At 41.8% G+C, this 27,773-nt stretch overlaps 1 protein-coding gene across 7 annotated transcripts in view; it reads left to right on the forward strand.

Annotated features, from left to right (window-relative positions):
* Positions 1–27,773, forward strand: part of PDZD2 (PDZ domain containing 2) — a 487,038-nt gene that overhangs the window by 452,235 nt on the left and 7,030 nt on the right. For all 7 annotated transcript variants that reach the window (XM_033933443.1, XM_033933453.1, XM_033933424.1 and 4 more), the window contains 4 exons: positions 805–922; positions 5,684–5,785; positions 8,291–8,561; positions 15,480–15,614. In XM_033933443.1, the coding sequence (XP_033789334.1) occupies positions 805–922; positions 5,684–5,785; positions 8,291–8,561; positions 15,480–15,614 (626 nt within the window). The remainder of the gene's footprint in view (positions 1–804; positions 923–5,683; positions 5,786–8,290; positions 8,562–15,479; positions 15,615–27,773) is intronic.

Consider the following 27,773-nt stretch of genomic DNA (forward strand, 5'->3'; position numbering starts at 1 on the left):
TAGGCCCTACTTACAGACCAGATGCTAGGAAGATGTGCTGCAGCCTGCCACAGTTCCTCTCATGGTAGTTGGCAATAGGAGAGGACCTCTGCCACCAGGAAAGCTGCCTCTTCTGACTCTTCAGCTGCCAGTTGGGCCAGAGCTGGACTGAGCGTCAACCCTGGGGCCAGGATCCAACACTGTGAGGAGGAGCGAGGAAAGTGCAACCAACACCATGTGTGCTCCGAAGAAATGCAATTGGTGCCCATACAACCTGCACTAGTACTCCTGATTCAGTCAAGGAGTGAGCAAATAGAAGGGGAAACCCCTGAGCTCCACAGTTCAGGCAGGCTGGCAGAGAAGGTCCCCACAGTATCCACCTGTCTGTTGCAGATCAAAGTCTGCTTCTCTCACACAGGCTAGGTAGTCACTGGAGCTGAAAAGGATCACAAAATCTCGCAAAAAAATAAAAAATACTTGAAAAGCAAAAAAAAAAAAGACAGAGCAGATCAAACTTTCACCTGCAGGCTCACATGCAGAAGAACTAACTGCCTGGTGGCAGCAGAGAGCAGTGAGAAGGAGGAGTTGCTGAAAACAGTAATCAGTATCTCCTGCAATGGACTCGCAGGATCGGATGCAAGACCTTTGGCTCAACAGACCATCCATATTGCACTGGAAAACCAGCTTAGTGGGGATGAAGAGCAGGTGAATTATCTATGCATAGATTTGACAGAGAATAAATAATCTGAAATATATATACATCTAAATGTCATATGAATTACTGAAAGTGTGTTGAAAATTGTTTGTTTTTATCTTTTTTCCCAGTTTGGATCAACTAATGGTCTCAACCTTAGATCAGCAAAGACTACAGTCCATTCTGTCAACAGTTAGGTCAAAATCTGATATCATTTCTTTAATTCAAGAGACCAAGGTGCAAGCAGAGGTGAGCAATATACAATTTACAATGAATGTGACTAGTTTAAAATTTTCAATTCAAGCAGGTTTTTTTTAATCCATATTAAAATGTCAAAGATATTTTTAAATGCAATGTGAAGTTTCAAGAAAAGCATTTATATGTATGTACTGGACCAAGATAGTGCATGTAAAAACATATGAAGCCTTGATGACTAGTGCCATTGTCACGTTTCAAACTTGTGCTTATGAAGTCATTTTTTGTATATTGTCACAGTGCCCAGCAGTATCAGCTGGGAAAGCTCGATTTAGCCTTGCTCTTTGGACTGGAGAAAAAGCAGTCCTGGAGAAAAAGCAGTGAGTACTTCCAGAGGGTTTTATTCAAAGTTAAGTTTCTCAAACTTGTTCAGTCAAACCTCGGTTTGTGAGTGTTTTACAAGACAAGCAAAACATTACAAACTTTGACTTGCAAACCAAGCGTTGCCTCGGTAAACGAGCACGTATGGGCTTGTCTACCCTTCCTTTCTCTGTTTGCGGTGGCACCTGCAGCAACTCTAGCCAAAGGCCATGCTATCAAGGCACAGAAGGCAAAGGCTGCCGCAGACAGGGCCCGGCATGGCTCCAGAGACACCCGAGCGGCACATGGAGGGGGAGAGAGAGAGTGGAGAGTAAAGGGAGGAAGGGATGGAGGTGAGGCCGGCCTAAGCCACCGCTGTCACCAGGAAACGTGAGGGCTGTCAAGCTACCAGCTGTCCCCACGAGGCTGCAGGAAGCTGCTGCTGAGCCGTTACAATAAGCGGAGACACCGTCACCACATCCACCACCGCTGACTCAAACATCACCGGAGTCTGAGAACGCCAGGGCAGTCGTGCGAATGCCCATCATCCTGCAAGCCGTGCGCCAATTCAGCCGCTTCCAGCCCAACTACGGGGCACCAGCAACCGAAACTGAGCTCGGGGCCACTATCATTTCACCATAAAAATTGCAATCCATGCGACTCACTTTCCGAACTCAGGTGGGCGTTGGGTTGCTAAAAAGGCGACTGCTGACAAGAAAGGACCCCGCTGGAGGACCTGTGGCAGTTAAAGATGGAGACACTGGCAGCCTGCTAGTAGGTGACGCTTGACAAAAGACTTCTAATTCCTGGACTGCGGGTGACAGTGGTGCTGGCACTCCACCATGCCGCACACAGTGGAGCTCCCAATGCTGGAGGAGCTGGAAGTGAAGGTGGTGAGCCAGGCGATGAGGGAGGTACAGTATTCGGTCTCCTCGTTTGTTCCAGCTCCTTTTGGCTTGGCTAAGGAATTGGGTTTAATTTCCTCTGCAGCTCCTTGTGTCTCTTGGCAAAGTCACTTAACCCTTCCTCTTCTGCATCTACTTACTACCAATACAAGTTTTTGGGATGTGGAACAAATTGTCCGAGTTTCCATTATTTTCTATGGGGACATGTGCTTTGATATACGAATGCTTTGGATTACGAGCATGCTTCAGGAACGAATTATGCTCGCAAACCAAGGTACGACTGTATTTCCCTCAACAATGTCCAGTGCAATAGCTTTCAATGTTTAGCTCTCAACCCAGTGGCTTTACACTTGAATCTTGATTGTCAATAAGATATTTTAGAGTTCCAGCCTGGAGCTGGGATTGTAGCCTTCTGAGAGCAGTCCATGAGAAATCAAGCTTCTCTTTTAAACAATCTGCTTTCTTAAAGCCAACTTATAAACTTTGGTTTTCACCCTTCCCTATCCCTTATACGCGCCAAACAGATTAACTGTCACTATATGAAATTCATATACCCATAGGGCCTGATTCTGGAAATGGTGTTTGCCATAGTAGGTGCCTACCACATGTCAATCACCGGTAGACATTGCGTCCAGAATTGCATCTGTTTTCTTCTACAGATGCCTTAAATGTAGGCCACAGCAAATCCTATTAATTAATATAAAACTGGAGATCTTATCCACAGAGCTAGAGATAGAAGTTATCTATTTATGATTTCAAAATTTTTAAAATATTTTTTGTATGGACCTTCAGAACGTAACTGGGCACCAAATGCTACTGGTTGCTATCGTCTTTCGTCGGTCCAACTTTTATTTAATTTTGTTACTTTTTGTTGATTTTTCTCAATTTATATCTCTTTATAGCTCTTCAAGTATTTTTTTCACTTTTCATTTTTTAACTAGTGTTTAAGCCCATTACATGTGTCTGTCTGTCTTTCTCTCTCTCCTTGGCTGCTTTCTGTCTTTCTTTCTGTCTCTCTCCTTGGCCGCTGTCTGTCTTTCTGTCTCTCTCTCTCTCCTTGGCCGCTGTCTGTCTGTCTTTCTTTCTGTCTCTCTCTTTTCTTGGCCGCTATCTGTCTTTCTTTCTTTCTGTCTCTCTCTCTCTCCTTGGCCGCAGTCTGTCTGTCTTCCTTTCTGTCTCTCTCTCTTCTTGGCCGCAATCTGTCTTTCTTTCTTTCTTTCTGTCTCTCTCCTTGGCCGCAGTCTGTCTGCCTTTCTTTCTTTCTTTCTTTTTGTCTCTCTCTCTCCTTGGCCGCAGTCTGTCTTTCTTTCTTTCTTTCTGTCTCTCTCTCTCTCCTTGGCAGCTGTCTGTCTGTCTTTCTTTCTGTCTCTCTCTCTCTCCTTGGCTGCTGTCTGTCTGTCTTTCTTTCTCTCTCTCTCTCTCTCTCTCTAACTTGGCTGCTGTCTGCCTGTCTTTCTTTCTTTCTGTCTCTCTCTCTCCTTGGCCGCTGTCTGTCTGTCTTTCTTTCTGTCTCTCTCTTTGGCTGCTGTCTGTCTCTTTGGTCACTTTCTGTCTTTCTTTCTCTTTGGCCACTTTCTATCTGTCTTTTTTTCTGTCTCTCTCCCTTTCTCTCCCCCTTTCTATCTCTCTCCATTTTCTGTCTCTCCCCCTCCCCCCCCCCCCCGTCTTTCTGTGTGTCTGTCTTTCTTTCTGTCTGTCTGCCTCTCTCCCTGCCTTTGCCTGCCTGTGTGTCTGTCTTTGTTTCTTGTGTGCTGAGACGCTTTAGCTCCAGCTCCCTTCTCCCACCTATCCTTAAATCACTTCTTTTACCTCCTGCACACATACCAATACCTTTAGATGGAGTGAGGGTGGGAGAGGGGAGTCACCGCTGTGGTGTTTATTATGATAGATACTGCATATTCTGATTTTATTCAAAGTCTACTCCATTGGAACATCAGACCTACTATTCTAATATTTCTGCTTGCTCCACCTCCTTTTCCCTCCCTTCTGAAGCAGTAAAAATGATTATCTTGGTTGGCAGAGTCTCGTCAGTTGAAGAGTCATCTCTGGAGTCCCCCCTGAGCAGTCTCATCCTCAGAGAAGATGGGGGCCGGAAAGCCCTACAACGGTTCAGCATACACCATCGGGTAACAGTTTCCTTTGGCATTGTGGCAGCAGGTTTGCTGATTGAATTGAACATGCTTGGGGGGCAATGAACAGCTAGGAATGCACTGCTAACTGCCATGAGGATGAGATTGTTTAGGGGGACTCCAGAGAAGACTCTTCAACTGTCGGGACTCTGCCAGCCAAGGTAATCATTTTTACTGCTTCAGAAGGGAGGGAAAAGGAGGAAGAGCAAGCAGAAATATTATCTTTAGATGGAGTGAGGGCAGAAGGGGGGAGTCGCCGCCGTGGTGGTCGCCATTTCAAACCCTGTGCCTCCGCATGCACAGTAGAAAGAGCCAGAAAACCACCGCACACAAAACGCCACAGGCTTTTTCTATTGCGCATGAGGGGCCACGGAGCTACGGATCATGGATGCAGGGAGTTTGAAGTGCGCATGCGCACTAAGGGTTTTATTATGATACATATAAAACAAAAGAGAGCCACTTAGCTTTATAGTGGACTATCACTCATCATTGCTTCACCTCTCCAGACATGCATGTTTCAAATGAAACTTTTCTTCAGGGTTGAGGGAAAACTGTAAGAATATAAAAACATTGCTTATACATCTCTCTACTTCTAAAATTTCTTTCTAGCTAAATATCTAAAAACAACAGTGTATTCGCTTCTATTATACTACCTAATCAAACGCTTACCATTTGAGGGAGCCAGTGTCAGCCTTACAACATGGCTGTGGTTTGTAATTAGTGCCTTTAAATCCAGCTGATCAGACGCAAAAAAAACATATGAAGCGTTTGTAGTGAATAGTATTATTGAGCTATATGTAAGCTTCGTGATTATATTTTTCTCTGGCGGCATCTGATGTCATATCCTATTTCCATTATGATGTCAGATGCCGCCAGTATTGAATGAACTTCTATGGAGCACAACAGATAACTAACAAGACAAATGCAGCTACGGGAGCCTCGACCCTGAAAAAATAAATAATGAAATGTGAATATCGGAAGTATCTACCACTCTCTCAGAAAAAGAGAAATTATTTTTCTCACATTTTTTTTTTTTGTAACTTCTTTCTTCTAATTCCATATCATGCCCCCTCTTATCCTTGAATTTCTAGCTGCTTTTTTTTTTCTTGTAATCCGTTAGGAAATATGTGAACATTTCTTTTTTGTTTGGTAATTTTAAATTGTCCTCCTAATTGATAAATGGCTAGTAGTTGATATTTTTTGGTCATACCTGTATAATTTTATACTTCTTTGTACTGAAGCTCAACTTCCAAACTCGAGACCATTCTAACAATATTGTTTTGGGTTCTATGACTTTCTTTCCATACCACTTTTGTGTTTTACCTTGTTAGATCTGTCTACAGATATGACAAACATTTTTTTTCCTGCTCTCAAGTGCCTCTGCAATATTGTTGATCTGGGAGTGTTCCTTATTTCTACAGAGTAAAGAAGATGTTTTCTTTGTGGTCCTGAGTAAAGAAGAAGGCTCAGGGCTGGGCTTCAGTGTTGCAGGAGGAACAGACCTGGAACAGAAATCAGTTACTGTAAGTAAAGACTATGGGCTAGATTCACTAAGCAAACCGATCATGTACCGATTGTTCCCGTATCCGATTCACTAATCTTCTTCCCGATCCAATCAACATCCAATCCGATCAGCACATGCAAATGAGGGAAATGTCATGCAAATTTTGGATGATAGCGATGCACTAAACAATTTATACAAAACCGATTGGGCTTGCTGATCAGAAAAAAAGTGACTGCTGAAGACCAGTTGCTTATATCCTGGCCGACTCTCCTGCCCTTTAAAACCATGGGCTCCCAATGCTTTCAGCAGAATATATAAAAAAGAAATTTTTCCTTTCTTATATATTCAGCAAAACGCATTGCAAGCCCATGGTTTTAACCCCCTCCCTTAACCCAAAAAAACTGCCCCCCACCGCCAATCAGGGATTTCCTTAGACTCCTCCCTAAGGAAGTCCCTGATTGGCAGAGACGCCCCAGGCCCTTCCCAACGGAGGAGCCCGAGGCGCCTCAGCCAATCATGGCCTTAGTCCCCTCCCCGTGCATCGTGGCCAGCAGAGCAGCAGGAGGACTTTGCGCTTCTTCCTGCTCCCGAAGATCACGGGAGGCCTAAGGAGAAGGAGGGATTGAGCACCCCTCTTGCTCCCAACATTTTTAAAGGTATGGGGAGGGAGTTGGGTCTGGCTGGGAACGGGGAGGGGGGGTGTCCCTTGGGTGGCAGGAGGGCATTGGCAGCCCTCCTACCATTTGTTTTTGGGGATGGGGGAAATAGTGAAGATGGCAGGAAGGAGTGGGAACCCTACTGCCATAATTTTAAAAGCAGGGCAAATTTTTTGCTTCAGGAAGGAGGGGGAAGGGGCACTTGTCGGGAGAGGGAGGGGGTTAATTTTTTTTTTAATTGGGCTGATATTTTGCATGTGTAAAACATGCAAAATATCTGCCCGATTTAAAAAAAAAAATTTTTTTAAACCGGCAGAAGCCCTGATAGCAGTGACAGGAGGCTGCTTCTCCTGTCACTACTGTCAGGGCTCTCCCCCAACTCAATCCGATCCATGCATTCGATTGGGGGTGTGCCTCTGATCACCTCCATTTGCATGAAGATGGTGGGTGAATCGGTCAGCCTACCTCCAATCGCTCACGGATCAGGAGGTTAGTGAATCTAGGCCTATGGATTTGCCTCTGGGAAATGCTGCAAACACCTGGTGGATATTAGATCAAGAGGTCATTTAACAGGAGTTATAGCACTTCATTCTAATCATAATCTGTGATGGGCTCTTTTCTCATCAGTTCTCCAAATTCATTGCTGAAACAAAACCAGTTTAATGTTATGCTACTGATGAAAACTGGCATTCATGTTTGAAAACACAAAGGCATAGCACAGATACTAAGCAGAACAGCTTCTTGTCTGGTGGCATGTGTCCGATTTTTAATTAATAGAAATTGTTTGGTTTTTTATGTTAATTGAATTTTGATTGATCTTGTCTGGAATCTTTGCAGGAATATTGTTACCATACACATAACAATAAAAAGAAATCCTAATGTTTTGGTAATGGCCAGAGTACATCATCTAAACATTACATTTTAACATTTATAATCTGCCACACATCTCTGTAAAGTTCAGTGCAGCTGATGAAAGAACTAGGAATTCCTAAGAATATGCAATAAACTACATTAAAAAAAACATCAATTTATTTTTTAGTAATACAGATTTCTGGAGCAAAAATATTTTCAGTTGTTTGTGAAAAAACTTATAATGTGCTATTATCTTGATATGGTTTATTAATCTTGTTATAATGCTCATTCATTTTACTGGTCCAAGCAGTTTACAAAATACAATCAAATAAAAAGAACTCCATTGTTAAATAGAATAGACCTAATCCATACAAACAGAAAAAATACAGGATAACATTCACTCCTAAATAAGGCAAAAGCATTTCACCACTTCGCTGCCTGATTCACTGCTAATGTTAATGAAAAAGCAGTTTTATACTTTTTTTTTTAATTTGAAACTTACAAATCTTATTGCCATGTAATAATAATAATAATAATTTTATTCTTATATACCGCCAAAGCCATGAAGTTTGAGGTGGTTTACAACAAGAAGCGCTGGACAGTCAGCAAAGAGGTCACAATTCAGAGTCATCAGTACAATCTTACATAATGAAAGAAGTGGAAAGCTATATAGTTCTTAAGGTTACTGGTTGGAATAGCAGAGCTATAAAAATTCTTAGTTTACAAATCGATTGAACAAATTCTCAGTGGAAGGGCCTTATGCACCTGAACCAATCAGGGCCTTAGGCCTCTGCCCGGAGCACGTTAATGCCTAAAGTGCCTTTGTGAAGCAGGACATTCATCTGGAATCTATGGAAAATAGTTTTTCTTAAATGGGCCTTATAGGTAAACAAGTTTAAAACAAAATAAATTTTGTTTTGAAGGAAAGATTACACATGCATGTTGTCCTAGAGCATAAATCTTGCCCTTCATATGAGAAGCTAAGGTAAAAATTTGTTTTCTCTCTTTCATTATAGGTCCATAGGGTGTTTTCAAAAGGTGTTGCATCTCAAGAAGGAACAATTAAGAAAGGAGACTGCATTTTGTCTATTAATGACACCCCTCTTGCTGGATCTGCGCATGGCGATGCTTTGCATGCTCTGCGTCAGGCAAAGGTACACCGACATGCAGTCGTCGTAATAAAAAAAGGGAAAGATGAAGAAAGAAGCTCTTCCAAACTAGACTTGGCTGCTATGGGAGAAAAATGCTTGACATATGGAAAAGACACCGCCATGGAAACAAAAGCAGGTATTACAGTAGTCTACAGATAGTTGGACAGTTGGAACAAGAAAGATTCTATCAGATTGGTAGAATATAAACGTTTGCTACATTACTTCACAATATATTTGTTTGAGATTGGTCAAACTGTCATGAAATGCGGTTTCAATGTCCATTCTTTTCTAGAAGACTATTTTACAACTGTTACAAGCTATTAATTAAATGTTTAAATAATCACTGCATGTAATTTCTTGTAAACGTTGGGGAGGCAAACACTTTTTGATTTATTTTGACTGCTAAATCCAGAGTGAAGAAGAGACATGTGTACAGAGTAGAATAGCTATAACCAAAGCAAATATACTGTGTTTAGAATTTAAGGTGTTAGGACAATAGGCTTGAACAATATTCTCTTACAAGGTGCTGTTAATTGTTCACCCAAGGTGATGTTGTAGATCACCCTTTATACCTTGTAACTAAGGTGTATCAATCAATCTTTATGGCCCTCAGAGATGCCACCCAGGGATCAATATGATCATATCCCTTGGCTTTACACACCCTATCGTCATCGGGTCAATATCAAATGTGAAAATGATATAAACTTTTTTTTCTTTTTTTCTTTTTTGCTTATTTTACTCGTATGTATTAAACTCTTTTTGCTAATTTTAAAACAATAAATATGGCTAATGAGTTTAAGGTAGATACTTAGCTTCACCGGGATGGTTAGTAGCTGTTGGTAAGGGATACATATGCCAACATGTTTCACCCCTAAGAAGGGGGTTTCTTCAGGGCTACTATCCCTGCAAACAAGAAACCTTGTTTAGGTGTGGAAAACGCTAAGCATAACATGTAAAAAATATCATTCACATCATACATATGTATTATCATACCTTTTATATTAATTTTACACGGCTGGCCACCCGATCTAAGTTTCTTTAAGATGGCCGCGGCGTGCTTGAAAGTGACTTTAAATATCCCAAACCCCGGAAGTGAGGTGGGAAGGGGGAGGGACAAAACCCAACCTCTACACACACCCACATTTGGGGGAAGGGAAAGGTAAATAAGTTATTCAACGGTATATGGCACCCCTCCCTCTGGTCAGACCACTACAAATACACTTTCACCATAAACTGGGCTCAAAACAACCACAAACCCGCACCCCAAAAAATCCACATCAACACACGACAGAAAATCAATCCTACTACATTTTGGGAGAAGGTAGATCCAGCATTCGACCAAATCAACCCCAAAGAATTTGTAACTCACTGGCGTACCATTAGCGAAGCTACTTTGAACGAGCTAGCACCAATAAAAACAAAAAACAAAATCTGTAGACCTTCAGACAAATGGTTCGACGCTGAACTTCTCCATTTAAAAAGACAATGCAGACACCTCGAAAGAATATGGAAAAAACAGAAACAAGACCAAACAAAAGTAGCATGGAGAATCCAAATCAAACAATATAACATCAAACTAAAGGAAAAAAGGAAAGCATACTATTCCAAACTAATAGGCACTGAAAACCCAGACTCAAAAATACTCTTCAATATTGTAAGAAAACTCACAGACACCAAACCTTTCCTAGCTACTCAAGGAAACCAATCTCCTTCAGCTCACCAATTAGCAGACTACTTCAAGCACAAAATCACCAATATCAGATCCACATTCAACAATTCATTAACCCTCCTCGATGAGATTATAACAACACCAACAATAGATGAAGCCTTAGTAGCTGACAGAACGTGGACTAACTTCCCCAAAATACAATGGAACGACATGACTCGACTATACAACAAATATAGTAAAACTTCTTGTGACCTAAACAGCTGCCCATCGTACCTGCTAACAACCGCATCCATCAAGTTCAAAGCTAACCTCATGAACTGGCTACAATCCACGCTCACAGATGGTCACTTCCCACCAGAACTAGGCGAGATTATTATCACCCCATACCGAAAGATCCCAAAGCTCCAAACAATAATCCAGCCAACCACAGACCCATCGCTTCAATCCCATTATATATCAAACTACAAGAAGGTCTTGTAGCACAATACCTCACCAACTACTTAGAAGACCACAACATACTACACCCATCACAATCAGGTTTCAGAAAAAACCACAGCACAGAGACACTACTTGTATCTCTAATGGATATAGCCCACCAACACCTCAGCAAAGGGAACAGGATACTACTTATCCAACTAGATCTTTCAGCAGCTTTCGACCTAGTGGATCACAACATACTACTCCAGATACTAGACGCCATAGGGATCACAGGTTTGGTACTCAACTGGTTCCAAGGCTTTCTAAAAACTAGAACTTATAAAGTAAAGACAAAAGACCACATATCTGACCCTTGGTCAAACCCCTGTGGAGTACCACAAGGATCTCCATTATCACCCATACTTTTCAACCTCTACGTATCCTCACTGGGCACCACTCTAGACTCCCTAAATATAGTCTCATTCAGCTACGCAGACGACATAACAATCCTTCTCCCCTTCAATACCCAAGACCCCAACTCATCAGGACGACTGAAAATAACTCTGGAAACGGTAGAAACATGGATGACCAACCACAAACTGAAACTGAACACGGATAAAACCAAATTCCTGCTGCTAGAAAAAGACAAAGAACCTACCTTAACTGATCTGACGACAAATGCAATCACATACCCAATACAGCCAGCACTCAAAATCCTGGGAGTAACAATAGACAGGAGATGCACAATGCAGACTCATACTAACAAAACCATCCAAAAAGCCTTCTACACCATGCGCAACCTGCGAAAAATAAGAAAATTCTTTGACAAAATTCAGTACAGGATCTTAGTCCAATCACTTGTACTAGGACTTGTAGACTACTGCAACAGCCTTTATCTACCCTGCCCCGCTTACATGACCAAACAATTACAGACAGTACAGAACACAGCACTCAGACTTATCTACTCGCTAGGAAAATACGATCACATCACTAATGCCTATCTCGACTCACACTGGCTACCGATACAAGCAAGAACTCAATTCAAACTATACTGTTTATTATTCAAAGCACTAAACGGAACAGCACCTCTCTACCTAAACAGCCGCCTAACCCGAAACCTCTCAACTAGAGTAAGGAGAACCCAGACTCCATTCACCTACCCCTCACTCAAAGGCACAAAACGCAAAAAGCTATATGACAACCTACTTGCTACACAGGCCGCGAAAATTGACCCCACCATATCCAAGCTGCTGACCACAACTACGGACTACAAAGCGTTTCGAAAAGATATAAAAACCATACTATTCAAAAAACACATCCCAATATTATAATCTACCATCATCTTCTCTCCCTTCATATCCTACTGCAACTCACAACCAACTGCAACTTCGTCCCCATAGGCAACATCTAATCTAGCTGCATCGGGCGTAAAGCCAATTCATATCTAGAAACACAGTCTCCACAAATACCGAAAAAATCAGATATAGCAACCTAGGAACAGACGATTTTTTGGTAACATAAGATTATGCGTTGTAATATTATGTAAAGTAACATAAGGTTATGCGTTGTAATATAACATAAGGTTATGCTTTGTAATATCATGTAATGTAAGTTATGCAATGTACTGGAATAACAAGGTAAAATAACATAAAATAACTCTACGTAAAGTCTTGTAAAGTTATGTAAGATAAATTATGTAAGATAAATTATGTAAACTTAATGCAAGTTATGCAAGCACGGTAAGGATAATGTAAAGTAACACAAAGTAACTCCACGTAAAGTTATGTAAAGTTATGTACGTAAAGTTATGTAAAGTTATGTACGAAAAGTTAAGTAAAGTTAGGTTTGCAAAGTTTGTAAAGTTATACAAATAATTGTATTGTCATCGCCTGGAAATGTCCAGCCATCTTCTAATGTAATCCGCTTAGAACCGCAAGGCACAAGCGGAATAGAAATCACTAATGTAATGTAATGTAATGTAATGTAATTTTGCTCTCCTATCCTCCCATCATATTTGGTATTGGGGAAGACATTAATACTCCCAGCGAAAGATCATAAAAGGGATGACCACTCTAATTCTAGGTTTAACCCTTGGGGGATAACCGATTTCAAACGGTATATCCACTGCTGTTCCAAATAGTTTAGCCTGGCCTCCACATTCCCCTGTGTCCCCTCTGTCTTAAGAGTGTCGATGACACGCCATCTGATCTGATCTATTTGATGTTGCTTCAACAGCCAGTGTTGAACCAAAGGTGCAGATAAGTTGCCCGTCACTATTCTGGATTTATGCTCATTGAGCCTTAAGTGAATCGCACGTTTGGTACGACCTACGTATACCAGAGGGCAGGGGCATACTATAACATATATAACCCAAGCTGATTTACATGTTGTATATGTTCTAGCCTGGATGACTCTACCGGTACCTGGGTCCTTCCAAACATGACCCCCTATGGTCTTGTCACACCATTGGCAGTGAGAACAAGGAGCATGAAGGCCCAATGGTTCATGAACTGGTCTGCGGCGTTTCAATAGTTGGCCAATGGTAATACCCTTCGTGTATGTAATAAGGGGAGAATCAACCAAACCCCTGAGATTTTTTAGGATATGCCAATGTTCCCTAATAGATCTCACCATAACATTAACAACTACCGAATATGGTAATACGCAGACCAGTTCAACCTCCTCCCGGACAGAACTAGATCCCCTGTCTGAGTCTTGGAGAAGGAGGTCCCGATGGGCAAAACGAGCCCTTACATATGCTTGATGAATGCAGGTCTCTGGATAGCCCCGAAAACGAAAACGTTGGCTAATGTCTTTAGCTATCCTCTGGAACTCATTTAGGTCTGAACATACTCTTCTGGCTCTTAGGAATTGGCTAATGGGGAGACTGGTTTTAGGTCTGTGGGGATGGAAGCTTCCAAAATGTAGCAGAGTATTTCTAGCCACTGGTTTTCTATACAGGGTGGTCTCAAAAGCAGTACCCACCCTATATATTGTGATATCCAAAAAATCAATTTGGGACCAATTATACGTAGCAGTAAACTTTAGGTTGGGGTCCACCGTATTGATCCATTGAATGAAATTAATCAATTCAATCTCCGATCCAGTCCAAAGGAAAAAAATATCGTCCAAGAACCTGAGCCACAGTTTTATATGAGCATTATAAAAACCAGATGGATAGATGTTAATTTCTTCAAACCGGCCCACATACAAAGTAGCCACCGATGGGGCGAAAGTAGCCCCCATCGCGACCCCATGAATTTGTCTGTAGTGGGTCTGCTCATATACAAAATAGTTATTTTCTATCACCCATTTGGCCAAACGCATAAGAAACTCCGTAGTGATACGTTGCGGTCCTTGTCTAGCATCCAGGGTCTCTTTTATAATGTCCATAGCCCCCTCCTGGGGGATCTTCGTGTATAGGGACACTATATCCAAGGTCACCATACAGCACCCTGAAGGGGGATGGACTACCTCTCCCAGTCTTCTGAGAAAGTGCGCAGAGTCTTTCAAGATGGCACGCCGCGGCCATCTTAAAGAAACTTAGATCGGGTGGCCAGCCGTGTAAAATTAATATAAAAGGTATGATAATACATATGTATGATGTGAATGATATTTTTTACATGTTATGCTTAGCGTTTTCCACACCTAAACAAGGTTTCTTGTTTGCAGGGATAGTAGCCCTGAAGAAACCCCCTTCTTAGGGGTGAAACATGTTGGCATATGTATCCCTTACCAACAGCTACTAACCATCCCAGTGAAGCTAAGTATCTACCTTAAACTCATTAGCCATATTTATTGTTTTAAAATTAGCAAAAAGAGTTTAATACATACGAGTAAAATAAGCAAAAAAGAAAAAAAGAAAAAAAAGTTTATATCATTTTCACATTTGATATTGACCCGATGACGATAGGGTGTGTAAAGCCAAGGGATATGATCATATTGATCCCTGGGTGGCATCTCTGAGGGCCATAAAGATTGATTGATACACCTTAGTTACAAGGTATAAAGGGTGATCTACAACATCACCTTGGGTGAACGTAGAATTTAAGGTGGACAGATTTCTTGTGAGTAAAGTTAGAATATTTAGGTAGATAATTCGACTCAGATTGTCTAAAAGTTGCCAAATGTTAGGCGCCAAGAGGTGCCTAACTTAAGTGTTTCAAGTGATGCAATAATTGGTTGCACAAAGAAAACAGAGAAGGAGACCTGTGGTGCTGAATATCTTTATTGTGGTCAAAACGTGACACGTACGTATTTCGGTTGTCAGGCCTGCCTTAGGAGTCTGAGCCTCAATGCAAAGCAATGTGTCACAACTTTTCTCTCGTATAATTGAATTACATGAGTCAGATAATCAATTGGGCTACCAAAACGAACAAGACACCAGTGAAAGGTATGTCCATTGTGTTAAGAAGTGTCACAGCGTCTCCAGTGCTCTAATGCAAAAGTGTTTTAAGTGGTGCAATAATTAGTCGTGGTATTAAAACCAATTAGAAACTCATTCTAAAAAAATTATGCGCTCTCTGGGACTGGCACCCAAGTCCAAGCCGCCTAGCAATGTCAAAAGCCCGGAAGTGGGCGTGTTTAGGCGTGGCACTGGACTTCAGCACCACTGGCCACAATTTTGCAAGGACCCTATTCACTGGAAATGTAGGCCGGTAAATCCCTGGCCTACATTTCCGGTGTCTAGAGGGTCTGTTATGGGTGCCGGTATCCCCGATTCTGGAAGCAGCTCCTGTCTGTGATTGATCCGTGGCAGGCGCCAGCTTACAGTATCAGCCCCTTCCTCAACAAACATTCCATGGAAAGGGTTTATTTTTTTATTTAATAAACTTTGCTCAAAGCTATGCTCTACTCAAATTTCCTAAAACATTTTTTGAAACAGAAAATTGGAGTATTGTTTGTATTACAAAGAGAAAGATGTACTTTACAAATACATGTTTTATTTTGCACATCATCGTTTATCAGGTGTTAATTTGGACTTAAATGATGCCATTTTTGTGGACCTGTTGAAGACTTCTGCTGGGTTGGGCTTCAGCCTTGATGGAGGAAGGGCTTCTATTTATGGTGACAGGCCTCTATTTATCAAAAGGATATTTAAAGGTAGGTTGAAAATGTGTTGAATGACATATTTGGCTTGGCAGTTTTCTCTTGGTCCTTTAGGTTTCCAGCTTGCTTGGAACCAGCCTCTACTGAGCTACAGCAACATGAGCCTTGAAAACTAGACTACTTGGCCACCTACAGTCAAGGTTTATTTTCTGTGCCTTAAGTGGTAGAGTTTGAACATTTTGGTGGCGGGCCAGCCATAGGCAAGGCCATAGCACTATTTAGTGCTTTACTGTGAAGTTCAAAGCAGATTTCAAAAGTGCATAGCACAGATACAGTACCCTCTTTATACAAAATAAATTCATCCACAAAGGAATACCTAACAGAACATCCTCCAACCATGGTAAAATACACATTCAGAAGTTGCCATTCTTGTGAAGGACAATTCTATAACTGCATGCCTGCACTTATGTATGCCTAGTGCATGTAAGCGCAGAGAAAATTAGCACTTAGTAACATAAGCACCTTAAAAGCAATTCTGTAAGAGTGTGTGTAAATGCTATGGTGTGCAATTGCTGGGGGGGGAAGGGTTGTACATATGGGTGAAGCATGGACAGGACAGGGGCAAGTCATCCACTTAACGCATACAATAAATGGAATTCTGTAAGTTGCGTGTGTTGCTTTCTGCACTTAGTAGATTGTAGGTATGGGTGGTATTCTAAACCTCCCTTGAATGCCTTGTATCAGATATTTAATAATCGTTTTTCTTCACAGCCCTCAGAGATGCCACCAAGGGTTCACATGATCATAGCCCCTGGCTTTATGCACCCAATCGTCACCGGGTCGGTGTTAGTGTAAAACTAGTTAAGTCTTAAGATAAGTTACTTTAGTTTACTTATATTTTAATAACTTAGAATAATAAATATTGATAGAAAGTATTAAATCAATACTTCTTTCTGCACTTAGACACACCTGTTTACATCTGCTACTGACCAGCCATAAATGGGTGCATCTACATCGGGTTTATGCTAGTATTCTATGATGACATTTGGGTGCCCAGATGCTATTAAAGAATAGGCACTCTCCTTGATGCATTAGGGCATCTACATCTAGAATTAACACTCAAACGCTCAGTTCTCCTACATTTGATTCTTAGAGGGGAATAGCAATAAATATTGTTCTTCCAGAGTGCAGGTATCTTAAAAATAGTCATCATATGTTTGTCCAAAAGAAGAAAATACATCTGATGGACTGGAGATAGATACTCAAGGCGCATGTGCGAAAGGGTAGTAATAGTCTGGGCACTCTATGAACAAACTGCACTTGATCTACCGACTCGCCCGCAACCATCAGCACACCTCTTTCTTCCATTACGAGAAACTTTATTGAATGTCAAAACAGATAAATGACAACACAGAAAACATAAGTACAGTCAAACTTCGGTTTGCGAGTAACGCGGTTTGCGAGTGTTTTGCAAGACGAGCAAAACATTTGCTCAATTTGTGACTCGCAAAACGAGCAAATACCTACTGTACACTTCTTCCCGCTGGGAGTGCGTCCTTGTTGCGAGATGATGGGATCTGAAGAAGGTACTGGTGAGCGCGCGAGCACGCACGCCTTCCTCCGGAGATGGGACGATGCACGTGTTCGCTCGAGGCGGAGCTATTTCTGTGCAGCTCGCGCACCTGGTTAGAACTCCTGTACTATGCACGTTTGGAGCTCCGGGAGGCGGAGTCAGCGCGTGCGTACAGGTGGTGCTTACGTTCCTGCAGGTAATGGGATGTGCACTGGGACGCTGCAGAGCTGCGAGGCCCTCCTTCACCGCCTTCGGGTTTGCCGCTTCTGCTCCACACAGCAGTGCCACGCCGGCTTCTGCCCAGTTCCGGAAGCAACGGCAGCTGCTAAGACAGGAGCAGCAGTACTGGGGAGCCACTCAGGCTGCGGTTCTTCTCTTCCTCCTCCTCTAGCGGCTTGGCAGCTTTCTCCTTTTTATTTTATACAGGTACATTAGTTTTGGGGTTATTTTATACACTTCTCCCTCCGTATTCGCAGTTTCAGCAATTGCGGTTTTGCTTATTCGTGATTTCTCACATGCTGACTCCTCCCCCCCAAAATTACATCATGAGTACCGGTAAAAAAGTTTAGCGCTTACCAACATTTACCCACAAAATCGCTGCTTCCCAGCTTCCCAGCCTGAAAATCGCTGGTCGACTGCTATCAGCACCAAGAAGATCAGTGGGAGGGAAGTGTGGGCCACTCGGGGTAAGTGACAGCAGCTTCAGGCTCGATTTGGATCTCCAATCCTTGTGCAGGAAAGGGCGGGCTGAGGTCCCGGCACCCTGCATTGAGTATCTGAAGCTCAGGTGGAGCCACGCTTGCAGGAGACGAAAGATCCGGGGAGCAGCTGAACCTCGCTTTTTCATTCATTAGCAGGAACTGGGGCGCCCTCAGCCAAACTTTGCATTGGGGAGTTGGTGAACTGGAGAAGGAGAGATGGGGAAAAGTTATTCGCGGTTTTTCCATATTTGCGGCTATGTCCCGCCCACAAACACCACGAATATGGAGGGAGAAGTGTACTGTACATTAGTTTTTGGGTTGTGGAATGAATCATCAGGGTTCCCATTATTTCCTATAGGGAAATACGCTTTGATATACGAGTGCTTTGGATTACAAGCATGCTTCTGGAACAAATTATGCTCGTAAACCAAGGTACCACTGTATCTTGAAAATAATGAAAACAATGCAATAAAGATTTCCAGTGAAAGGTTAAGAAATATGCTCATGGCATAATCCCACCCCTCATTTAGCTTTCTTCTTTTCTTGGTTTTTATAAAACAGAAAGAGAGAGTCATGCTGGACAAATTGTAGAAACATTGTATCTGTTAAGAACCTCAACAGCGAGCAAGAACTATTTTAGAAACTATTTTGTAGCCGTCCGGATTTAGGACCCTGTTCATAGAATGTAATGCTGCTTTTAATGTAAGTTAGCTTTAAAACAGACTGCAAGATTGTGCTCTTTGATGCATTTGATTGACCAATCACAAGTTGGCCTCACCTCAGCTACTGCTTGAGTTGTCAGAGTGTCATTTCAGTGTCAGCATATTAACAATTTGTCGCCGGTGCCTGCAGTTTGGTCTGTGGGGCTACAATCACAAATTTGATCATATTATTCCATATTTGAAAGCAGCCCATTAACTATCGTATCACTTATAAAATACTCCTATTGACTTTTAAAGTTTTAACGACAGATGAACCTCTTTATTTGGCATGTTTTCTAAATCTGTATATACCAAAAGGGACACGTAGATCAGAAAATCAGAAACGTCTTATATTTCCATCTTATTGAGAATTAGTCCACAAGATTATTAGGACTACTTCCTATAAAGAGCCCACAACTTTGGAATTCCATACCACTAGCACTTCGATTAGCAGGAACACTTGATAAGTTTAAAACTGTATGCGTTTGCACTGATACTTTCAATTTTTTTCTGACGCTTATGAAAATAAATAGTGACAGTTTGGTACTTGAAAGACTCCTGTTAGGCACAAGAAGACTTAATTTCATGTGTATATCACTCTTTTAATTTTTGAATAATTATAGCTTTTTAATTTAATTTTAAGTAATAAGTGATTTTATGTAACTAATTTTTTGTTAACTAAACCCCTCTTTTCCTAAGGCGCACTAGTCGATGTAGTGCCGCTAAATATTAGCATACGCTCACACGTCCTTAGACTATAATGGACGCATTAGCATTTAGCGCCCGCTAAATTGGCTAGTAAGCCTTAGTAAAAGGACCCTTAAGTTTTTAAACTGTAAGCCATCCAGAAGGTTTTGACCCTTGGAACGGGATAGTAAGATTTGAATAAACCTTGAAACTTGTTATGTTCTGGGAGGGCAAAGGGGGGAGGAGTGGTCTGCTAATGTTCCAGGAGGGTGAAAAGGAGGAAGGGGAATCTGAAGGCATTGAGGCGGAGGCGGAGGAAGATATCGAGGCGGAGGAAGATATCTTCTTTTTCAAGGGTCCCACGACAACAAGAGGGCATCCGTTGAAAATCAGGGGCGGGAAACTACGAGGTGACACCAGGAAATTCTTTTTCACTGAAAGAGTGGTTGATCGCTGGAATAGTCTTCCACTACAGGTGATTGAGGCCAGCAGCGTGCCTGATTTTAAGGCCAAATGGGATCGGCACATGGGATCTATTCACAGGGCAAAGGTAGGGGAGGGACATTAAGGTGGGCAGACTAGATGGGCCGTGGGCCCTTATTTCTATGTAATTTCTATGTTTCTATGAAGGGAAGATTCTATTGATGTTCCAGGGAGTGGCGGGAGGGATGAAGCCTCAGAAAAGGGGTTCTGTTGATGTTCCAAGGTGGAGTCAGGACTTGCCCAGATACCTTTATGCCTGTCTCAGATGATATTCAGCCAGGACCTGCAGCTAGCACAAGCCCATTTAGCCCCAGATACTCAATGCTGCTGCACGGACATGGCTTGACATTGAATATCCAGGGTTAATTTTGCCCATGGTGGTCAACATTTTTTTTTAAAAAACCCAAAAAAACACTTACCACCATGGGCTGAATATTAACTCTTTTTTTTCTCTCCCTCTCAGAGAAGCAGCTGCTGCTGAAATTTATGCTGCACTCCCTTTTGATCCTTGCAGTATGTGCCTAAAAATGTCCACTTAGCTTCAGCAGGATAGCAACCTTTTTGCTGGTTTCATTGTGACAGATTTCATCGGTGTTCAGACAAACTCTCACTATACGCTTTCTGCTGAAATTAAACGTCAATTAGTGGCATTGCAGGGTTTTTTTCAGAAGTAGTTCATCAGACTAACCAGTTCCTAACTCTGCTACATGATCAGGCAATTTTCTGCCGGAGAGAGGATATTTGGATGATATTATCCTTACAGCTTGTCTTCCCTGTAACAACCCCATTTCCTGTTTTTCTGACTGCGCTGTGATGTCCATGGAAGGCTCTGTCCTCCTGGAATCAGAGGGAGGCAAACTGCAGGATGGAGAATGGCCAAGCAGGGAACAGCTGAAACTCGCAGACTTCAGCTTTTATTAGATTTCTAATTCTGTAGTGATGAGGAATAACCATTTTGTTCTCACCTTAACAAAAATAACTTGCCTTTTTGTTTAATAGTGGTTTGCAGATTCAGCTGATTAGCAATGTTGAGTTGCCCGTTTGAAGAACAAAATGTCTGCAATAACATTCCAATCATGCGCACCTGCATTTTTGGAAATACTGCCAAGAAAAGAAAAATACTAGGAAAACAAATGTAGAAGAAGATGTATAGCACTTTATGCATGTATGGTACCTACACCTGGACTACAGCTTGCACATGCATTTTTTTTAAATAAGGGAACTGGTTCTCGGCATCAAACCAAAGCAGAATTAACCCAAATCGATTTTCAAGAGTTAACACAGAAAGAGATGTTCCCTAGTTTAAAGATCATATTAAAGTCACACGATTGTAGCATCTGAAGGGTAAGGAAGAGGCACTGTGGGTCAATCTGGAAAGAGGGAATGGAAAATATATTTACATTGGTGTAATATACAGGCATTCTTCACAGACAGAAGACGTACTACTACTATTTATCATTTCTATAGTGCTATACGTTTAACATTCAATAGACAGTCCCTGCTGAGAAGAGCTTACAGTCTAATTTGGACAGACGGACAGGACATCTTAGGGTTGGGGAGTTTCTGGCAGAAGGAACGATGCAATGGGTATAGATATCTGACAGTGAGTGGGCATACAGCATGGCAAGAAAGAAGGGATGGAGTCTGGCGTTGGTGGAGGAGAAAGGTAAACAGAGATTTAATAGCAGACATTCAGAATACAGTTGTATAAGGGGAAGTATTACTAATAGGTGATTTTAACATGCCAGTTGTTGATTAGGGTATCCCTATTGCGGGATCTTCTAGAATTGTTCCATCAGTTGGTAATGGAACCTACGCAGGATGGGGACATACTTACAAACAGGGACAGTGTTTCTGATGTTACAGTGGGTGATCATCTGGCATCCAGTGATCACCCACTGTAACACCGCATAGTGTGTAGAGAGGGATCATTCAAAAGTAAAGGTTCCAGACTTTAAAAAAACAAACAAACCAAAATCTATGTTCAGATGGAGGATTACGCCAAGGAATTGTCCTCTGGATGGAAACATCTGGAAGAAGTAGGAAAGCAATAAGCAACAGAAATGAGCTATTGTAAAGAAAGTAAGAAAAGAGAGAGAAAAAGAAGGCTGTTTTGGTTCTCAAAAGTAGTAGCTGAAAAGGTAAGGAAAAAGAGGTTAGCTTTCATAAACTATAAAATATCACAGAAAGAGGAAAACAGGCTAAAATATCTGGAAATATTAAGAGAGGCTGTTTGAGTAATCAGGAAAACAAAGAAGCAAATGGAAGAAAAAATAGCTAATATGATAAAACAGGGGGAAAAAACATTTTTTAGGTATATTCATGCAAAAGTGGCATTGTGAGACTCAAAGATGAAGGGGAGAAATATATAAAAGCTGAATTGCTTAACAAATATTTCTGTTTTGTGTTCACAGCTGAAGTGCTGAGAGCGAGACTGCAAAAAACAAACACAAATAGGTGTAGTAGTCCCTGATCGATTTTCAGAGGATTGTGGTCATGAGGTGCTTGCCAAACTAAAGGTGGATAAAAGGTATGGGGCCGGATGGTGTACATCCGAGGGTACTGAAGAACCTTAGGGAAGTTCTGGCGGCTCCACTGGCTGACCTTTTCAATGCTCTAGAATAGGGAGTAGTACCAGAGGACTAGAGATAGGCAGATGGTGGTCACTCTCCACAAAAGTGGAAGTAAGGAAGAAGTAGGGAACTAAAGATCAGTAAGTCTGACTTCTGTGGTAAATAAATTAATGGAAATGCTTTTAAAACAGAGAATAGTGACATTTCTGGAATCCTATGGATTACAGGACCTGAAGCAACATGGATTCACTAGAAGCAGGTCTTGTCAGACAAATCTGATTAATTCTATATGTGGTGCACACATGCATCTTAATAAATAAACTGAGTGCCCTCAGGATGGGCCCCAAAGTGAAGGACTGGGTCAGGAACTGGTTGAGTGGAAGGTGACAGAGGGTAGTAGTCAATGGAGATCTCTGAGGAAAAAGATATTACCGATGGTGTGCCTCAAGGTTCAGTTTTTGGACCTGTTCTTTTTAACATTTTTGTAAGCGATATTGCTGAAGGGCTGTCAAGTAAGATTTGTTTCTTTGTGGATGATACTAAAATCTGCAATATAGTAGACACCTCTGATGGTGTGAATAACATAAGGGAAGGACCTAGTGAAGCTTGAAGAATGGTCCGAAATTTCACAGCTAAGATTTAATGCAAAGAAATGCAAGGTCATGCATTTGGGCTGCTAAAAACCTGAGGGAACAGTACGGTTTAGAGAGTGAAGAAATTATGTACATGACAGAAGAGCGGGACTTGGGTGTGATTTAATGTAAAGGTAGCTGAACAGCTTGAAAAAGTGAAGGCGAAAGCTAGAAGGATGCTAGGGTGCATAAGAAGAGGTATGGCCAATAGGAAAAAGGAGGTATTGATGTCCTGTATAAGACTCTGGTGAGACTTCATTTAGAATATTGTGTATAATTCTGGAGACCGCACTTTCAAAAAGATATAAAAAGGATGGAGTCAGCCAGAGGAAGCCTACTGAAATGATTAGTAGTCTTCATCATAAGGCATAAGGGGACAGATTTAAAAATCTCAATATGCATACTTTGGAGGAAAGGCAGGAGAGGGGAGATATGATAAAGAATTTTAGGTATCTATATGGCATAAATGCACATGAGGTGAGTCTCTTTCAGTTGAAAGGAAGCTCTGGAATGAGAGGGCATAGGATGAAGTTAAGAGGTGATAGGCTCAGGAGAAATCTAAGGAAATACTTTTTTACAGAAAGGGTGGTAGATGCAAGGAATAGTCTCCTGGTAGAGGTGGTGGAGGCAAAGGCTATGTCTGAATTCAATAAAGCAGGGGGACAGGCACATGGGATCTCTTAGGGGGAGGAGGAGATAGTAGATGCTGCGGATGGGCCATTTGACCTTTACTTGCCATCAAGTTTCTGTGTTTCTATTGTATATTTTTAAAGACTTTATAAACTGTCACATACCATGATACAGCACTGCCATCTGGTGGTTACACTCAAAAAGAGTAAAAAGCTGGTACTTTCTTGTTATGGGTGCTCTAGTCTAAAGATATGACATGGTGTTAGTCAAATCCAGGAGAATGCTAAGGATGCAAGAGTCATGAAATGAGATATCTTTTTTAGAGACTATTGGTGAATAGATACCATAATACTGCAAAGTCCAACCTCTATTCCACTGTTTACAAAATTAGTAGAAGGTTTAGTTACTTCGCAAGTGGAGTCATATCTGGAAAGATTTAATGTTTTTAATTCTTCACAATCTGGATTTTGTAAATATTATAGTACTGAGATAGTAATTGCAGTTATACTGGTAGAAGGTAGATACTTGTTAAGGAAAGGTCAGAAAGCTGTTTTATTACAGTTTGACCTCTCCTCTGGGTTCCATCTGGTTGATTACTATCTTATACTTTTGATGCTAAGTTCTCTTGGAATGGGAGGAAATGTATTACAATGGTTTGAGGATTTTTTTTTATGCCTTAGATCCTATACAGTGAAATTTCAAAATTCTCTTTCCACTTCATAGAAATCACCCTATGGAATGACTCGGGATTCTCCTTTGTCCCCAGTTATGTTCAATATCTTAATGAGTTCCTTGGGATATTATTTAACATTGGAGGGCTATAGTGTATTTTTGTATGCAGATGTTATTACCATTTTGCTTTCGGTGCAATCTACTCCTGCTGAGACTTCAGTTTGCATTATAAATTGTATAGGCTGTCTTGAGAAGTGGATATGTCATCATTTTCTAAAACTCAACAAAGAGAAAGCTCAACTTTTGGGAGTTCTGATTGACAAGTCGATGAAGCCATCCATGCAATGTGCGGCGGCGGCGGTGAAAAGGGCAAACAATGCTAGGAATAATAAAGAAGGGGATCACGAACAGATCGGAGAAGGTTATCATGCTGCTGTACCGGGCCATGGTGCGCCCTCACCTGGAGTTCTGCGTACAGCACTGGTCGCCATACATGAAGAAGGACACGGTACTACTCGAAAGGGTCCAGAGAAGAGCAACTAAGATGGTTAAGGGGTTGGAGGAGCTGCTGTACAGCGAAAGATTAGAGAAAATGGGCCTCTTCTCCCTCGAACAGAGGGGGCATGATCGAAACATTCAAGGTACTGAAGGGGAGAGACTTAGTAGATAACTACAGGTTGTTCACCCTCTCCAAGGTAGGGAGAACAAGAAGGCACTCTCTAAAGTTGAAAGGGGATAAATTCCGTACAAATGTAAGGAAGTTCTTCTTTACCCAGAGAGTGGTAGAAAACTGGAATGCTCTTCCGGAGTCTGTCATAAAGGAAAACACCCTCCAGGGATTCAAGACAAAGTTAGACAAGTTCCTGCTGAACAAGAACGTGTGCAGGTAGGGCTAGTCTCAGGGCACTGGTCTTTGACCGAAGGGCTGCCTCGCTGGGCATGATGGACCATTGGTCTGACCCAGCAGCGGAAATTCTTATGTTCTTATGTCCCAAATGAGCAGAAACAGAAAGTTTGGACAGAGGGCGGAGCCCAGCAGATGAGAGGCTTCCAGGTTAGTGGCAGGCAGGAATCACTGCTGCTGTATTGAAGCAAGAGAAGAGCCGCAGCCACGTGGTCAAAGAGCTACATGTAGCTCGCGAGCCATGGGTTGCCGATCCCTGCCCTAGAAGAAAGAAAGAATAAATATGATAAACCTCAAAGGTTTAAAGAATGTATAGTAAGTTCTGTAATGAGAAATTATAATATGAAGCTCACAGGGTTTAGATTCAAGAGTAACAGGGGAAGAGAAGAGATTTTGAACTTGGCTCATGTCTTTTTCAGTTGTAGCTCAAGGTAAGTTACAGTTAGGTATCTGTATTAGAGAATGACACGGTGGCTGTTATCCGTGGCTAGAGGGCCAATTCCGGTTTGCCCAGGCACCTAAGGTCTCTCCTGTGGGCAGGGCCTTTGGTGCCTGGCCCAATTAGGCCCAAAGGCCCGCCATTCGACAATTGGTGGGCCTGCCGGGCGGATATCTCTCCTGCCACGATAGTGATCACCCTTCTACCCGAACTGCCACAAACCGCAGCAGGAGAGATTGGGCATCTCTCCTGCAGTTCGGAGGTGGGCCAATCACCATCGCAGCAGGGGAGATGAGCATCTCTCCTGCTGCAATCGTTAGGGGGTGGGGGTAGATTTTGTAATCGGTGTTGTTTTTGACAGACATCAGTTACAGAAAATAGCTTTTAGGCGAAGGACTGGCCCCTTATTCACCTAAAAGGTCTGGTTTTGAGCGTTTGGGGCTTAGGCTGTTTTTTGGGTTGATAATGTGTTGTAAGTGTAGACGTAGTGGTGGTCTGGGAGTTTAAACAGCTGAACGTAGAGGTAGGTCATTCTCAAAAAAACCTCATTTTGGACGTTTTTTTTGAGAATGGACATTTTCCCTGCTTCTACTTTCAACGTTTAGGGCCTAGGCCAAAAGGGGACTTACATGATTTTTTTGATTATGCCCCTCCACGTATTCTAACTTCTTTCCATATGAATTTGCTCACAATTCAAGTTTAGGTGAAAAAATAATATAAATTCTGTACTTGTATTTTGTGTATTAAATTCAAAATTGCTGAGCGACCTCTAAATATTCACCAAAAGGTTTATAATTTGTTACCATTAACAGTGGCCAGACATAGAACAAAAATAGACTTGATTTTTTTTTGGGGGGGGACCACCCTAGTGGTGTTGATATGGGATTTAAATTTTCTTTTGTTGATGAGGACTGGGGGAATAGTGGCTGAAATTCTTTATTCTGTGGATAGAATGGGTTTCTAACAGGTAGTAGACCCAGCATCCAAAAAAAGAGAAATATGTTGGATCTTATATTTATTTTGGATAGTTCAATAGTAGGCACTGCTAGAGATATGATAGTGAGCCCCATAGATTTGGTCCCATGGTTTGATCATTTGGTTGTTCTTTCAATTTGTTGATAAGAGATATAACCTCACCTAAGACTTTGGAATGGTCTAAAAAGAGTAATAGAATGTTGCAATGATGAGTCCTGAATAATTTTTTACTTCCTTGGAACGCAGAGAGAGGGGAGACATGATAGAAACGTTCAAATATGTTACTGGCCATATTGAGGTAGAAGAAGATATCTTTTTCCTTACAGGACCTAGGGCAACAAGAGGGCATCCGTAGAAAATCAGGGGTGGGAGATTTCATAGCGACATTAGGAAGTATTTCTTCACCGAAAGGGCGGTTGATCATTGAAATGATCTTCCACTTCAGGTAACTGAGGCAAGCAACGTGCTCGATTTTGAGAAAAAATGGGATAAGCATGTGGGTTCAATTCGAGGAAGTGCTTAGGGGGGAGGGTCCTTAGAGTGGGCAGACTTGTTGGGCCAGTGGCCCTTTTCTGCCTTCATGTTCTATGTTTCTATGTTGTTAAGCATGCATGATGATTTATATAATTAGTTCTTTTGATCAGCAAGTGAAGTATTGGAATGCTGGGAGTACATAAGGCCTTTAGGAATTTTGTTGCTCAAAACATTGTTGTGGTAAGGCAAGAAAATGAGCACCTTGGCATATTGTGGAGTTTTGTGACTTAAAGAGGGGAATTCATCAGGCTGAGAGACCAGAGGAAATTTAGAGATTTCGAGCATAAGAGAAATGATCAGAAAATGACTTGGAATTACAAGTTGACAATTGTAGCTGCAAAGAAATATATATTATTTTAGGCACTTAGGCGCTCAGATTCTGTAACCAGCAGCTGCCTTAAAAGTGTCCGCTGATCATGTGTCAATCACATGACGGTGCCAGTTAGATAATCACACGTCTGCAGAGAGATAGGCACCGGATAGGGCTTTCCAGGCCTACATTTCTGGCACCTATCTTTGATGTGAATTGTGCCTCTGGTGGCGCCTACCAACACCTGATACCACCTCTAGTGTTCATTCCCTTTTGCACTGGTATTGCCCTTCACATGAACTACGGTCATCAGATAGTTTGAAATTGGAAATTCTATCTTTGGTTGCCGTGTGGCTTACAGGGAACCGTAAAACTATATTTTGCAGTGCAGGGTCCGGC

The sequence above is a fragment of the Geotrypetes seraphini genome, chromosome 1 (assembly GCF_902459505.1).
Source record: "Geotrypetes seraphini chromosome 1, aGeoSer1.1, whole genome shotgun sequence".
Classification (NCBI taxonomy): domain Eukaryota; kingdom Metazoa; phylum Chordata; class Amphibia; order Gymnophiona; family Dermophiidae; genus Geotrypetes; species Geotrypetes seraphini.